The 14,039-nt window shown below is 47.9% G+C and overlaps 1 protein-coding gene across 2 annotated transcripts in view; it reads right to left on the bottom strand.

The window, feature by feature from the left end:
- The window catches only part of zfh1 (Zn finger homeodomain 1), a 195,014-nt gene that overhangs the window by 16,890 nt on the left and 164,085 nt on the right, over positions 1-14,039 (bottom strand). For both annotated transcript variants that reach the window (XM_084606691.1, XM_084606692.1), the window contains exon 3: positions 11,745-12,133. In XM_084606691.1, the coding sequence (XP_084462817.1) occupies positions 11,745-12,133 (389 nt within the window). The remainder of the gene's footprint in view (positions 1-11,744; positions 12,134-14,039) is intronic.

The following is a 14,039-nucleotide window of genomic DNA, read 5'->3' as shown; positions in this document are numbered from 1 at the left end:
AGCTGCGTGCAGCGATCACATGTGTGCGAGGTTATTTTAGGCATCTGGACGTCTCTATATGAAGGGAGAAGAACTTCATGAGAGGAGAAAAAAAATGAAAGGGAAATGCATCACCCCGTCGCGGCTCGCGCGTAATTTTTACACATTCATGCAGACAGGGATACACTGCTTATATGGACAAGCGACAGCAATACGAATCGGAATTGAAGAGGGCAGCAGCGATTGATAGCTTTTACAACTGCGATATGGACATGAGACGTGCCGTGATGTGCGTTCACGTGAGTTTTTGAGCCAAGACCGGTCTACGAAGGCAAGTGCTCCTTGTTACGGGTATGTCAGACGCACCATTACATACACCGGCAACAATCATAGAAAAATCTCGTTACCTTCGAAACTTCCATAATCCATCAGTCCACGCATATACGTGCCCCAAGTTGAAAAATCGAAAGGGGATGGAGAAGGGCGGGGGGGGGGGGGGGGGGGGGGGGGGGGGGGGGAATCTTGAAAATTTAGAAAGCGACGCTGCTTGTTGTCCTTGAATGTGGATCTAGCAAGAGGGCGAGTGCGAGAACTGGAGGAGGAGGAAAATAAAAAAGAATAATGCCGCCACCTCTGCAGCACGCGCGGCGACAGGCACGAGACAAGAGCTCGGTCCATGCCCCGGAGGATATGGCATTACAAACGGGGTGAAATCACTTCCTTCCCCTCTCCGGCCCCTCGTTCTCTTCGAAGGGCGAACAATCAGAGCCGCCGCCTGGCGCGCTGTCTTGAGCCCTGTATATAGGGTCGCCAGTCGCAGGAAGTCGCGACTCACGTCGTAAACAGGTCGCTCGATAGCGCTGCGACAACCGTCGAGTCGCGCGTGCGCAACTGACAGCACTCACGCAGCAGCAGCCTCAGGACCACAAAAAGCTGCTTCAAAGACGAGGAACTCTTCCTCGTTGCGTCCCTGCGCCCGAATGGCGCTACTTCTCGCGCCAGGTTATTTCGAGTCAGTCCATGCGCAGAGATCTCCCATAAGGTTTAGAACGAATGTCCCCACGCTGCTGACCTTTGTGTGTGTATAGTCCGACGCGCCAATCGGTAGCTCAGCATCTATAGGAATTACGTTATACCGAGAAAGAGATGCCGGCGTGATCAGTTGAAGAACAGCCACCGAGTGTAGGTTCAAAAACATAATGTAAGACGTCAGATCAAGGTTAATATCCCGGGGCACGCTGAATAGCCGCAAGTGTGGTCGAAATTTATATGACTTATATGACACCTTTCACTATTGGATGAAGAGGATGGAGTGCGCGGCAAAATTTTGTCTGAATAAACAGGGTCGTTTTAAGTGAAGATGCACTGATGGCAAAACAATCTCTGCTGCATATTTAATAGCCTGCGCACAGGTTAACCAATCGGGAAGATTAATATGTCGCTAAACATGTAGATAATAATAAGAAGAAAAAAATGAGACATCATCAGCTTGAGTTGTGGACTGCCGGCCCATGCATTGCGTTAAACAATTAGTTTCATAACGAAAATAAATATAGCAACGCCGAAAAAGAGAAGCACTCCGCGAACTGTTATTGTACCCATAAATGCTGACTTGAAACACAGTTATGCGTTTTCGGCAGTAAGCAGTCCGGCTACACAGGCCGTGAGGAAAGTTAAGGCTTAGAGTGAAGCACGCGAAATGTCTACAAGCATACTCCGAAACTTTACGCTGATCGTCCGACCGATTATCATATACTTTCAACGGGACCCCAAACGAGGAACTACCGCTTCTATAGATCGCCTGCTTCCAGGAGGAAGTTTAGACCAGCTAAATAAAGACCCGGACTGAGTTCCCAGAACGCAGAAGCGAGCCGCAGACTAATTTGCAGTGCGTTACATTAAGCCTTTCGCGACCTTGATGCCGTAACAATGTGGGTCCCTCCATGTGAAAAGCAAGACAGGTGAGTTAGTGATAGACCGCAATCAAGCAAGCAGTGTGGAAGGCGAATATATATAGAAGGGCGCAGTGCAAAGACTGCATAAATGAGTTGTTTGGTATCAAATTGAATTGGCATGGATAACAATCCAAACAAAAAAAAATATTAAGGTGGACTTTATCCGTGAGAATGGGCGAAATGCGAATTTGCTTCGAATTCTGCTACAAGCGACAAAAAATCGGTACGGGAAATGCGCTCATTCATAGACCAAGGCCGATTCGCACGAGGGACCGTGAGTCAGCGAGCCATGCACCCCTTGTTCACACGACTCCGTCATGTCCAAATTCCTCCATTCACCCCTCCGCATCCCTATCGCGAACAATCAAAGAACCACGAGTGCAAAGGCCCCAGTCCTGGTCTACGTCATGAATGACCTATCGGAGGAACGGCGCATGGCGGAAGATTCGGTCTCGTCTGGTAACCATTCGCTGTATTTTTTCAACGTATTCATGCTCTCGCGTGGTGGAATGCAATAATCGATCGAAAATGATTAACCGCGTGTGTTTATTCCGCTCCAGAAGCGACGCAAAATGTGTTCTTGAACTTTGCAAAGAGCAAAGCGACAGACGTCATGTCCTAGCAGGCCTCAACATTGCACTTGACCGTAAGCAGATTCTTTCCGGTATTAGTTTGCTCTGCTGCCCTGCCGAAGGAATCGTACTTGAATGCCGAACGATCGCGCTCTCAAATGCCCGGACAGCGTGCGATCATTAACAGCGCTGTTATAAATTTATGTTCGGCATAAAATTTATTTCAGTTGAGCGGACCATGCAGCTAGACTATCGAGAGTTATGGCTGGGATCTCAGCCGAGGTTCACGCAGCTGGAACACCGGAACCAAGCGGACCAAGGTTTGATAACTCAGTGATATTATGAAAAACCAGTGGATTTAGTTTTTGTGTAGCGTGCGTGCTGAAGCGGTTTTCATGTTACAGTTTGTTTGAGAAAGTCCTCGTTCGAAAATGGCCATGAATCTGAGCAAATTAGGGAAAGCAGAGTTGAGTTTGCTTTGTGATGAGTTGGGCACTGAAGTTTGGGAAAGCCTTAGAGAGCCGGAACTTGTGAGAGCAATTCAGGAGTTTGGAGCTGAGAAGGATGAAATTTCTGAGACCTTGGAGTTCATTCAGAAGAAGTTCAGGAAGGCTGAGGAAGATGCCCTCAGAATTAAGAGAGCAAAAGAAAGGGAACTAGAGCGCAAACGATTGGATTTACCAATCGCAGAGATAAAACGCACCAAATATAACGCGACTAGGCAGGCTCGGTAGACGCAAAAGTTGAAATTAGAGATCTGCAACGAACGGGATCGGCGCAAGAGTGCGTCTGATTGGTATCGAAGTTTGGTAGGGATAGTCGGGCGCAGTTTAATGCAAATCAGAAAACCAAGACTTGATAGAGAAACGCGCCGGCTAATACATCGCCTGGAGATTAAAATGCCACAGGTAGCACAGATGAAGAGGCATTAAAGGGCAAGGATTTTAAAGGCACGAAACCGGTCGTCTGTTTCTGTTGCCAACAATTTGGCCATATAGCGACCAGTTGCTGTAAGCCAAGAGTTGCCTTTTTGTCTCAATCCAATGACGACAAGTCGCGAGTGCTACAGCCCTCCCAGCCGGAGCAAGCGGAAAAGGGAAAATCATGTAAATTTCCCCGCGCCTTGCTGCAAAAATAAATGTTGTCCGTCCATCAGACGTTGGAGTTCAGAGGCGAGCATGCCTGCATAAGGCAAGTAGTTCAGGAGACAACTGCATGTTTGCCCATTGCCCGCATCGAGATCGAGGAGGGGTCATTTGGGGCTCCCCAACCCGAGGCAGCCGTCTCGCAAATCTAACCCAAGCATTATCTCTGTGAGTTCTCTGATCAACGGCCTTTGTTTTGGAGATTACGCGGTTTGGAATCTCATCTGCTTGCGGCCTAAGGATAGCGCAGTGCAAACAAGGCACGGGGATGAAGAGGGCAGGAAGGATCTGAAAGCGTACGGGGAATTGACTCTGCGAGTGAGGCTGGTAGCTTAACCTGAGAAGGCTAAGGGTAACTAGTGACGCGCCAGTGGAGGTTTCAGACGAGCGGCATCACATAGAGAAGGCCACATAGGAGGGTTTCAAGACAGAGAAGAAAGTTCGGGTCACTTTCAAAGTAGAGTTGAAAACCGGGAGGCTACGTAAGCGAAAGGAATCGGCACCTCAGCGCTCTATAGGTTTCACACGCGTCGCGTGAGAGAAACAGAAGTTAGGCATGCGCAACTGCAACCAAAATCGCCTTTGGTTTTGTCAAAGTCCCGCTTGAAAGGCATTCACAAATCAGTAAGTTCAAGGTCTCTCAGCACTTCGAGTAGTCTCCCTAATGGGCCTTTTCAGTGGCGCTACTGCGCATGCGCGAAGCCTCCTCGGTAGCCAATTTCACCGGGATGCCATGCACGCGAAAGTTCGGGGCTTCATTGTACCCGATTTTCCAGGAAACGACGTCCCTCGGTTCGTCGACGCGACGAGCTACTGCAGAATAATTGCCTGCGGAGTGCTAGCCATCTCACAAGCTATTTGCAGCACTGCTAAAGGCAGACGCACCCCGGTCCGATCAAGATCATGGGCACTATACAATAGGCAACGCGCCTCTCACCCCCCAAATTGGCTGGGGTGACAGTAGGAGCACAATTCTCTATTACAGTGCGCAGGGGCAAGAGGCCCTTGGGAGCACAATTGCAAGGGCTCCTCTGCCTTTCCCAGTCCTGCAGATACCTCGTGAGACGAACTATAGGCTTTATGAACGGAGGCATTGTAGTGTCCCTGTCTCCCTCAGCTTGCCTCAACAATGACAGGGTCAGGTTTGCCAGCTTCCTGTTGTCGTTGTCATGGTTTAATGGAAATATGGGAGGGGGGGGGGGGTGTAATTGCTTCTAGGTATGCTCACAGATGACTTACGCGTCTCTGCACAGGCTAGGCGAGACCTGCACTCAACTATTGTTTGGAAAATAAGTCCATCCTACTACTAGGAACGAATTTGTGCACAAATTCTCGGTAACAGCCCTTCCCGCCAATAGTACTTCGCCTGGCGGCCGCAAGAGCGCTACGCTGCTGGAAAAAGTAGTGTTCCTGTATATGCTTCCTAGGGAGCAGAGTTGCGCGACTGACATCCCTGCGCCGCTCTTAGCGATGACGTCAAACGTTCCATTCGAAGGGGGAGTCAACTTGACAAGCGCAACAGGAGGAGCCAACTTTACAGGCGAAACATTTTTCTCGCCGCTTGCAGTGCCGTCAGCTGTCGTCGCATCGGTTTCTACAGTGTGTTCACACCTTTTTTGTGCGCTCTAATGGCATGGCTGTGCAGTGCAGAACGTTCTCTTCAAATATGACGGGGTGCAGTGCGCCGAACTGCACAAACCGCACCGAAAGCGGCAAAGTGTTTTATTCAGTGCCCTGCGGAAGGTTAGTCCTACGACGGCGACTGCAGTGGCTTTTAAGTATGGGCCGCGTGAAACAGCCCCGAAAAGAGCTCGAATATGCGAGGTAAGTTGTTTTTAATTCATCTGAATGCATTCTTATTGCGCTTATTTTCTGTAAAATGGCTTTGTTTATTAACTTTTGGGCGATCCCTAGACACGTTAATTTGCTTGCGCATCTGCTGACTTCATCGCTCGAATTCTTCGCGGTGCACTTAAGACACCAGCTCTTGCAGTATAATATGTTGGCGGTATATAATGCTACATCTCTGCTTTTACTGACTGTCACCTCATCGTTTCGTGAACCACGTTATTACTTCCCGTGCAATATTTTACTGGCCTTCCTTATATTTCCCCCCTAACTTTCCACTAATGCAAGTCTGATTTCAATCTAGCATTGCCGTTTAGTGAAGAGGGTCACAAACGACAGTGAAGTGCAGAATTTAATGCGAAGCTAATGTACGTCTTAAAGTATAACTAAACAACGCAGTTCATAACTTGCACGAAAACTATCTGTTGTGCTGGTTTTTTCTCTGGCTGACTGTGGTTTTAACAGGTATAAACTCCATCCTTTTCCGTAATTTTAATGTCTCGATTTTTTTACATGTGGCTCAGTTGCGTGTCGTTGTTGCCATTCATTCGCCACTGTGTACTACAGTTAATGTCACCGCGAAGCTGCGGTTAAAATTCTGATCGTAAATTCACCAGCGGGAACGCTGGAAAATTACGCGGAATGTGGTAATGCATGATTAGTGCTATTTTTTGCACACTTCTATTGCGGAGGTCATAAAATATTGTCATGAATTCATGATTGCATTGTCGCGTCTCTCATAACCTGAGTCCCTTTGGGACTTAAACCCTACAAACGAACCATGATTGCACTGTGCATCACCTGTTGCACATGGACCTTTTTTAAATACAAATCCAGTCAACAGTGTTAGTACTTGTTTTCTTCTGCACATAACCCTATGCAGGATCATTTCACAGCAGAAGAGTTTGAGTGCTCCTACTTCAAAGGAAGGAAACTACTCAAGCCAGATGTGTCTACCATCTTTTCTGGTGAGTGAACCATTTGGAATTTCCAAACTTGCATTGCTCTTAACTCTCCATTCATTGGAATACCAATAGTGTACTCTTGCTCATGCAGGCATGCCTTTGCAGGCACTGGAAAACAGCATGGCTGTTGCGCCGTCCACACCGACGGTAGGTGAATACATTCAGCTCGATCACGCAATAGCTGTGTCGTGCATGAAAATTGTGAGGTGCACATTTTTCATTCTGCCTTTTTCACTTGAACAGCCGTATCAGAACATGCATTCAGTATCAGAATATGAGATCTTTTAGTGTCCAGTGCACAATATGAATACTGAACATTAGGATTTTCTTTGTATAATACTAATTCTGTAGGCTTGGAACTAACTCTTCATTCATTTCAATGTCAACAATGTACTCTTTTTTTAATGCAGACATGCCTTTGCAGGCACTGGAATACAGCATGGCTGATGAGCCGTCCCCACCGACGTTAGGTTAATACATTCAGCTCGATCACGCAATAGCTGTGTCGTGCATGAAAATTGTGAGGTGCACATCTTTCATTCTGCCTTTTTCACCTGAACAGCCGTATCAGTATGCTGCGCCTGTGACTGCCCTGAACATGCATTCAGTATCAGCATATGAGAACTTTTTTTGTCCAGTGAACGATATGAATACTGAACATTAGGACTTTCTTTGAATAACACTAATTCTTCAGGCTTGGACCTAAAACTCTTCATTCATTGCAATGTCGACAATGTACTCTTGTTCATGCAGAAATGCCTTTGCAGGCACTAGAAGACAGCATGGCTGTTGAGCCGTCCCCACCGACGTTAGGTTGGGTAGCTGACCCTTATTGTGCCACAGATTCTCCTTCTGTCAATTAAACTATTGCACTTCTCGCACTGAGGTTAAGCATGAAGTGTGTCTTCAGGCAACATATTTTTATCTGTGTGTAGGAACCTCGAATGAAGACCGGGTGCTAGAGCTGGAGCGACCACTCAACCGGGACCTCCTCAAACAGCTCTCAGCTGAAGATATTTAACCATGTTGAATGTCATTCCTGGTTTCTCCTTTTCTTTTATAACAGTGCAGCGCCTACGATTTACTCTAGTATTGTACTCAAATGATATTTGTATGGCTGACATTGTGTCTACTTCCCCCTGACGCTGCAACCACCATTTGGCAGCTTTGTCTGAAACTAAAAATAGATGCTCTATATTATTAATCAGCCACACACAAACTCCAATGCGGTGACTCATGCTTACCTTTCAGAAATAACCTTTGTCTTTCTACACCATGCGTTATCCCAAATAAAAAAACGTCTATGGAAAACTAGTGTCTATCCCTTTATGGTGTTATGGCCTTTAATGACTACCAGTGTTTCTGCACAGGGCCTGCATGTCCCTCTGAGTGTTCAGCATTACAGTGAAGTGTACAGTGATTGTCAAGTACAATATCTTTAGCCTCTCTACTTATTCTGCAGTAATGGTGTTATGTAGTGTACCTGTTACAGGAGCACTAGTCGGCTGTATACAATAAAGTTCTAAATACCAGCTTTTTGTAAAGTGTTTTTCTAATCCCTATCTCCTGCACAGAAGTAGGTTGTCAGTCTATGTCTGCATGCTAACTAGATTTGCCTACTTTGGTTAACTGTTCTACTTATCAAAAAACGCTGAAGGACCCTCTGATAACGATGGTATTTAGGGGGGGGGGGGGGGGGGGGAGAGAAATTGAGATGAATATTAAAATACAAATTGGAATGTTACAATCGTAGCATTTTGCGTTACAGTGAATGCGGCCGTTAAAAAATAGCAAATTCATATATTAAAAACGGAATGATGCTTACAAAAAGCATGCGACTGGATAAGGGCAGTTTGAACGATCGCAGCATGGAAAAGTTTCAGTGGACGAATGCAAGTCATATATGGTGCTATAGGTAATATATTGCAAGATAATAGAGCGCGAGCAAGTCTGCGACCTGTGCTATTGGTTCAATTCGCCTGTCTGTCAATTGCATTGCTTTAGACTGCTTGGCTTTGCATTGCATGCAGCGGGGTTCCGTTGTAAGCATCTTCTAATATTGCAGACGATCCCTACAGAATCGTGCATTGTAATGTTCTTTCTGCCGGGGGATGCAAAACTTTTCCACGCAAAACTTGCGTAGTATTGTCATTACTTGTATTTTTACATCATTAATGTCACAACTACGAGCTACTGCAACCGTTTCGCCATCTCTTGACAGATCGTGCTGTGCCAGCATGGTATGCGAATCGCATGTGTTTTCGATGTTATTCTTTCCAGAAAAATGCACGATGCGCTTGGCATCGATGCCTGCGCCTTTATACAGCGCCAGGAAAAAGGATGCCTGTAAATAGAGCGCGATGTACATGGCAATAAAAAAAAGCGAACTGCTTTACATCGTCTGCCCCGCCGTGATCACAGCCCCTGTACGCCCAAGGAGTGGCTTTCCCGCAGAGCCCCCTGTAGACGCAAGGAGCGGCTTTCCCGTAGAGCTTGGAACATAATGGCGGACCTTCGCGCAACTCTGCTCCCTGCGGGAGCATATACAGGAACACTAGGAAAAAGTATAGGAAAAAGGTCTATTGGACTGGCCAACATGAACTCTATTTCCCCAGCTTCCCAGCCAGGGACAACAAACGGTATTTAAGAGGTGGAGTTGTATCCACCGGCTCAGCTCTATTCTTTTCTCTCGACCTGTACATACTCATTATATAGAAAGTGTACATAAACGTATTTTCTTCCCTGTCCCCCTTACTGCCCTTGCCTCGATTTGCACCGGAACACCGACCACATCAGTGGTCAATGACGGAATGGTTCTACACTGGCACAATTCAAGTGCACTTTTGCATTGTTGTGCGTCCTGCATCAATATTATTATTATTTTTTTTTTTTTGTAGAAAGCGCGCTTTGTTACTTTCCATATCGCTGGTTGCATTAGCTGTCCCACACTGCACTTGAGCGCGATCAAATGCTTGCGAGCGGCCTGTTACACAAATAAACTTATCGTATCTCTGCTTCGAGCCCTACTCGCACTGTATTGTTAGCAGCGAAGAAAACTGACACTACCTCGTTAGCGAGTTAGGCGACTGAATTACACGACTAGGCGGAAATATATATTTTTCGCGCACTCAACGACTATAAAGCAGCCTAAAGAGTATTTGTCACAACCTAAATGTTGTTTAAGTTGAGAAGTAAATCACCCAGCAAAATAGCTCGCGCATAGGCTGCTGATTTCGCTCAGAACTGCCCACGCTTCGTGGGGCTTTTCAGAAAAAAAAAAAAAAAAAAAAGAGAGAAAATAACCTACATTTAGATAAAAATATGATACTCACTATCTATCATAGGCCTGCACTGACCTTCTTTCTAGCATGCTTGTATAGATATCTGGCCGTTCGCAACGGACCATGCCTGTTCTTGGAAGAGAAAAATGAATGCAAGCTTGCCAAGGCTGTATGATCATTTTTGAAGCTAGGAACGCCCTATTTGCGAAAATATGCAAATAATCTTCTCGGCAAGACTAGTTTTCCAACCAAAAGGTTTCTTTCCCAGACGTCCCGCTTCTTAGAATACTTATAAATGTCTAGTTCACCCAGGAAGAAGTACCAGAAGGACACCATGCTGGTTTAAATATCTCCCTTTATAAGCAAAATAAGGGACAAAGAGGATGTGGATTGCCAAGTGCCTTGCTCAGAATCTTGACCGGTTTCGGCCCATTCGCCATGCTCCCTTCCTGCGGCACACTTGAGCTTCACAAGTGTGAATACGCCCTAAACATGGCGTCTTCCTCCAAAGACTGCAAAAATGAGAACAACACCTTTGGCATGGAAAACAAGCCTTACCGAGAAGCTGACTTAACAGGTTTTCGCAAATAGTCGATCCCTAGTGGGCAGGCATACTAAGGAGTTCTTTGTGCCCCATCTGAATATGGCTAATGCATTGCAATTTAAGGCAATAACTCCACTGCAACTGGCAGCTCCTGCAGAGGCTGAGGACCTGGTATTCCCTGATCACACTTGACTACTATGTGAGGCAGGCTGTCCATCTGGTCCCATTCAGGACAATGTTTGCTAGCTGGTGGCACTGAGCACTACAATCGATAATTGAGCTCTTACTGTGTGCCTGCCTTTCCAAGTGAACAGTTTGTGAGAGGGAGTATCGTTGATTGTTGGGGATAGGGGTGTGGAGGCAGAAGTTGACAATAGGGGGTCAGTACTCAGCTGGAAAGGAAGCTTTTGTCCACAAGACAGGTTCTTCTGCGCGCTCCCCCTGTCCACATGCTCCCTTGACGTCACACTGTTTGCAAACAGGACGGTGTCATGTCTATAGTCCTACTAATGCGCGAGTCCCAAGCATGGTCCCAAGCTGCACGCCTGGGATGAGAGGGAGGCAGTCCATTTTCGAGAGCTGGAACATTGAGATCAGTGGCCTGGTTGCCAAACCTATGTCGGGCGCATGTCTTCGTGGCCCGCCGCTAAGCCCCACTGGAGAAAAGGCATTTCCCATTTTTCCCTTCACCGGTCCGTGGGGTGACGGCGCGAAACCAGCCGGTACGAATGTGCACGCGGACTGTGTTTATATTTCGGGAAGGACACTAGTGCTTTATGAGTTCGAAGCAAAGAACTGTCGTCTCTGTTTGGCCGACCTCAAATTTGTGACTTTGGCCTTCCGCAGATGAGCAGATCAAAGTCCGCATCCTTCGAGCGACGCGGCGGGTGGCTTTATCGTAACAGCAGGCGCGCAGGATGACGCACCATCCAGTCATTTCAGGATGTTTCCTTTTCAGTGGTGTTTCGGGCGGCATCACGTTGTGACCGCGCGCCCCAGCTGAAGTTCGCGAGAGGCGCCGTGCACGAAATGCATCGTCACTCCTTTGCAGCCCAGTAGTTTCTGCGGCGCACCCGGTGGACACGGGATTGACCTGACCTCGCCAACATCACCGCTGCTCAAAGCAGCAGTACATGAATCTCGCTTTAACACTTAGACAAACGTGGACAAAGCTTGCTATCGTTGCTCAGTTCCCACAAGACTGACCCCACGTACATGCCCCTCTACATGCCACAGCGGCGGCGACACAAATGACTCATGTCTCATTGCCTTCGTACTGGCCGCGTATAACTGCAGTCGTTCACTGCATACAGTTACGACCACGCTTGCTACTCGCTGCTGCCCCTATTACTACTAAAGCTATTAAAACTGTATGCGTACCATAGCTATACCCCCCCCCCCCCCAAAAAAAAAAAAAAAAAAAAAGAACAGAAGGTGCACCAAAAAATGTCCCACCTGCGCTACGGGGCTGGTGGCGGCATGGATGACATCGTGCTGCTCGAGGTGCTCCTTCTTGGAGAAGCTCACGTTGCACTTTCCGCAGGTGAAGGCGGCCACACCGACCACTGCGGGAGCTGTCTGTGACACAGGCGGCGGCGACAGCGCAGCTTCCTTGTCGGCGGCCGAGTCGGCCTGTCCGCCGGCCGAATGGGCGCACATGAGGTGGTCCCTGAGCGCGGCGACTGCGCTGCCTCCCGTGAAACTGAGCGCGCAGTGGGAGCAGTGCAGGATCATGCCCTCCTCCAGCATGCCGCTGGGGGTGCCGTCGTCCCCGCCACCGACGGCCGCGGGGCTGGCGCGCTTCGCCGCCTCCTCGTCCGCCTCGCCGCCGCTCGAGGCCAACCCTGCGCAAAGAAGAAAAAAACGTCTCAACCGTCGCAACGTTCTGTAACGGATATTTTCCTGTAACTCAGTAACAAATTAATCTATTGAACGAGTAATAGGGACGAAGATGGATAGATGGGTGTGGCGGTCGCGCTTTGGAAGAGGCGGAATTTAAAAAAAAAAAAAAAGAACACACACACACATCCCGTGTGCTGTGTGATGTCAGTGCAATTTAAGAGAGCCCACAGAAGGGTAATTATTAATCGTTATGCATAGCAGCTTTCAGGCGCTAAACCCCAAATACTAACTTTCCACGAGTCAAATAAAAAGCAAATACAATGCGGGTATATACGGCTGTGCACCAGTGACCACTTTCAGAACATGAGGGCTGTAAGTAGGCCTTGTAGCATTCGTTGAAGTCGTGAACGACACAAAGTATCTATAGGCAAAGCACGAAAGGCTTGAAAGCTTAATGTGAAGGATGACCCTTACAGGTATATAGAACACGCACTGTTCACTCAACACGTGGTCGTGAACAATGGCAAAGAAAAGAAAACAAAGGAGGTTTGGAGGCCGAAAGTCGCTTCACAAAGTCAGTTTTCAATAAAAATGGTTGCAAGTATCGTAAGTCAGCGCTAAAGCTTTTCGTATTTGTTTTCGTCTACGACCTAACGAGAAAAGTTGAAAACCTCAAGCACAAGAGGCAGAACGCTTCCGTCGCGTGCACTGACTAGCTTAGATGTAGAAAAGGAGGAAGAGAGATTCGTCGGTGCAGCCGTCGCGGTGAAGGACGACTGAACTCCGCAGCACGGGAAGGACTGCTCCGTCGGCGTTTCCCGTCACTAGTCAGCATCACATGCCCACCTCTGAGAAGGGTACTTGTAAGCCATGCACGGCGCCTGAAGCACGAAGGTCGCGGCGTGCGGGTGTATACGTGCACAGCAAATATTGCAGAAGGTGATGGGCGGGGAAGAGGTCCTGCTCATAGTTATAACGGCCATGTAGCTAAATCAAATACCTGGCACTCGCTGAGTACGCGCGGTTATTGTGGAGGACTCGCACCGTATATGGACAGCCATACTCGGAAACCACAGTGTTCATATAAATACGAGGCATGAATGCCTTTCGGCAGCAAGGTAATCTCCTCTACACACGGCTTAAATCACTTTGCAGACATGTTGAGCTTCTTTAAAAATATGTGCTTACTTGTACGGTTGTAACAGGCCATCTTGGTCGAGAAACAAATAGCACCGTGCAACTTGGAATGGTTTCATGTGCAACTACACCTAATGTCCTTTTAAACCTGCCCCAAGCACAGTCGACACCTTCCGCGGCAGAGTTATTAGACTGGTGAAACTATTCAGCAATTCCAAGAGCGCCACCACAAAGGAATGCTATTCACCCGCATGCGTACATTGTTTTCACAGTGAAACTTCATACACCAAAACGGGACAGCAAAGGGCTACTAAAGGCGATACCTTCTTCAGGGACACTAGGCTCCGGGATGGTAACAGTCATGGCGTCTTTCCCGAGGGCAACAGGACGACGAAGTGAAACGCGAGCAACAAAGGAGACCTGCAGCAAACGACAGCCCTGACTTCGGGCGGGCGCCTGCAGACACTGATCAGCACAAACAGAAAGCTTCGGTTTTTAACCGCTGCCGTGTATGTTGATTCACCGCGACCTATCAATGCACACGTGCGTCACACGGAAACAAGCTGCTTACAGATAGCACGAAAGCAGAGAACTCCTTGTGGACGGTATCTGAGTAAAGGTCGTTTATCGTCTTTCTTCGGTGCAGGACCCTCCCAGTCCCCTGTCCCGCCAGAAATTGGCGGCAAGGTCTGTGGAACCAGGACGCGCGCTCAACACGGCAGAAGGTCGAGATAGAAGCGAGAGCAAATACACGGACACCCGCGGAGATAG

Source organism: Amblyomma maculatum, chromosome 6 (genome assembly GCF_055883805.1).
Source record: "Amblyomma maculatum isolate TAMU_Amacu chromosome 6, ASM5588380v1, whole genome shotgun sequence".
Taxonomy (NCBI): domain Eukaryota; kingdom Metazoa; phylum Arthropoda; class Arachnida; order Ixodida; family Ixodidae; genus Amblyomma; species Amblyomma maculatum.
This window is presented reverse-complemented; position numbering and strand designations above follow the sequence as displayed.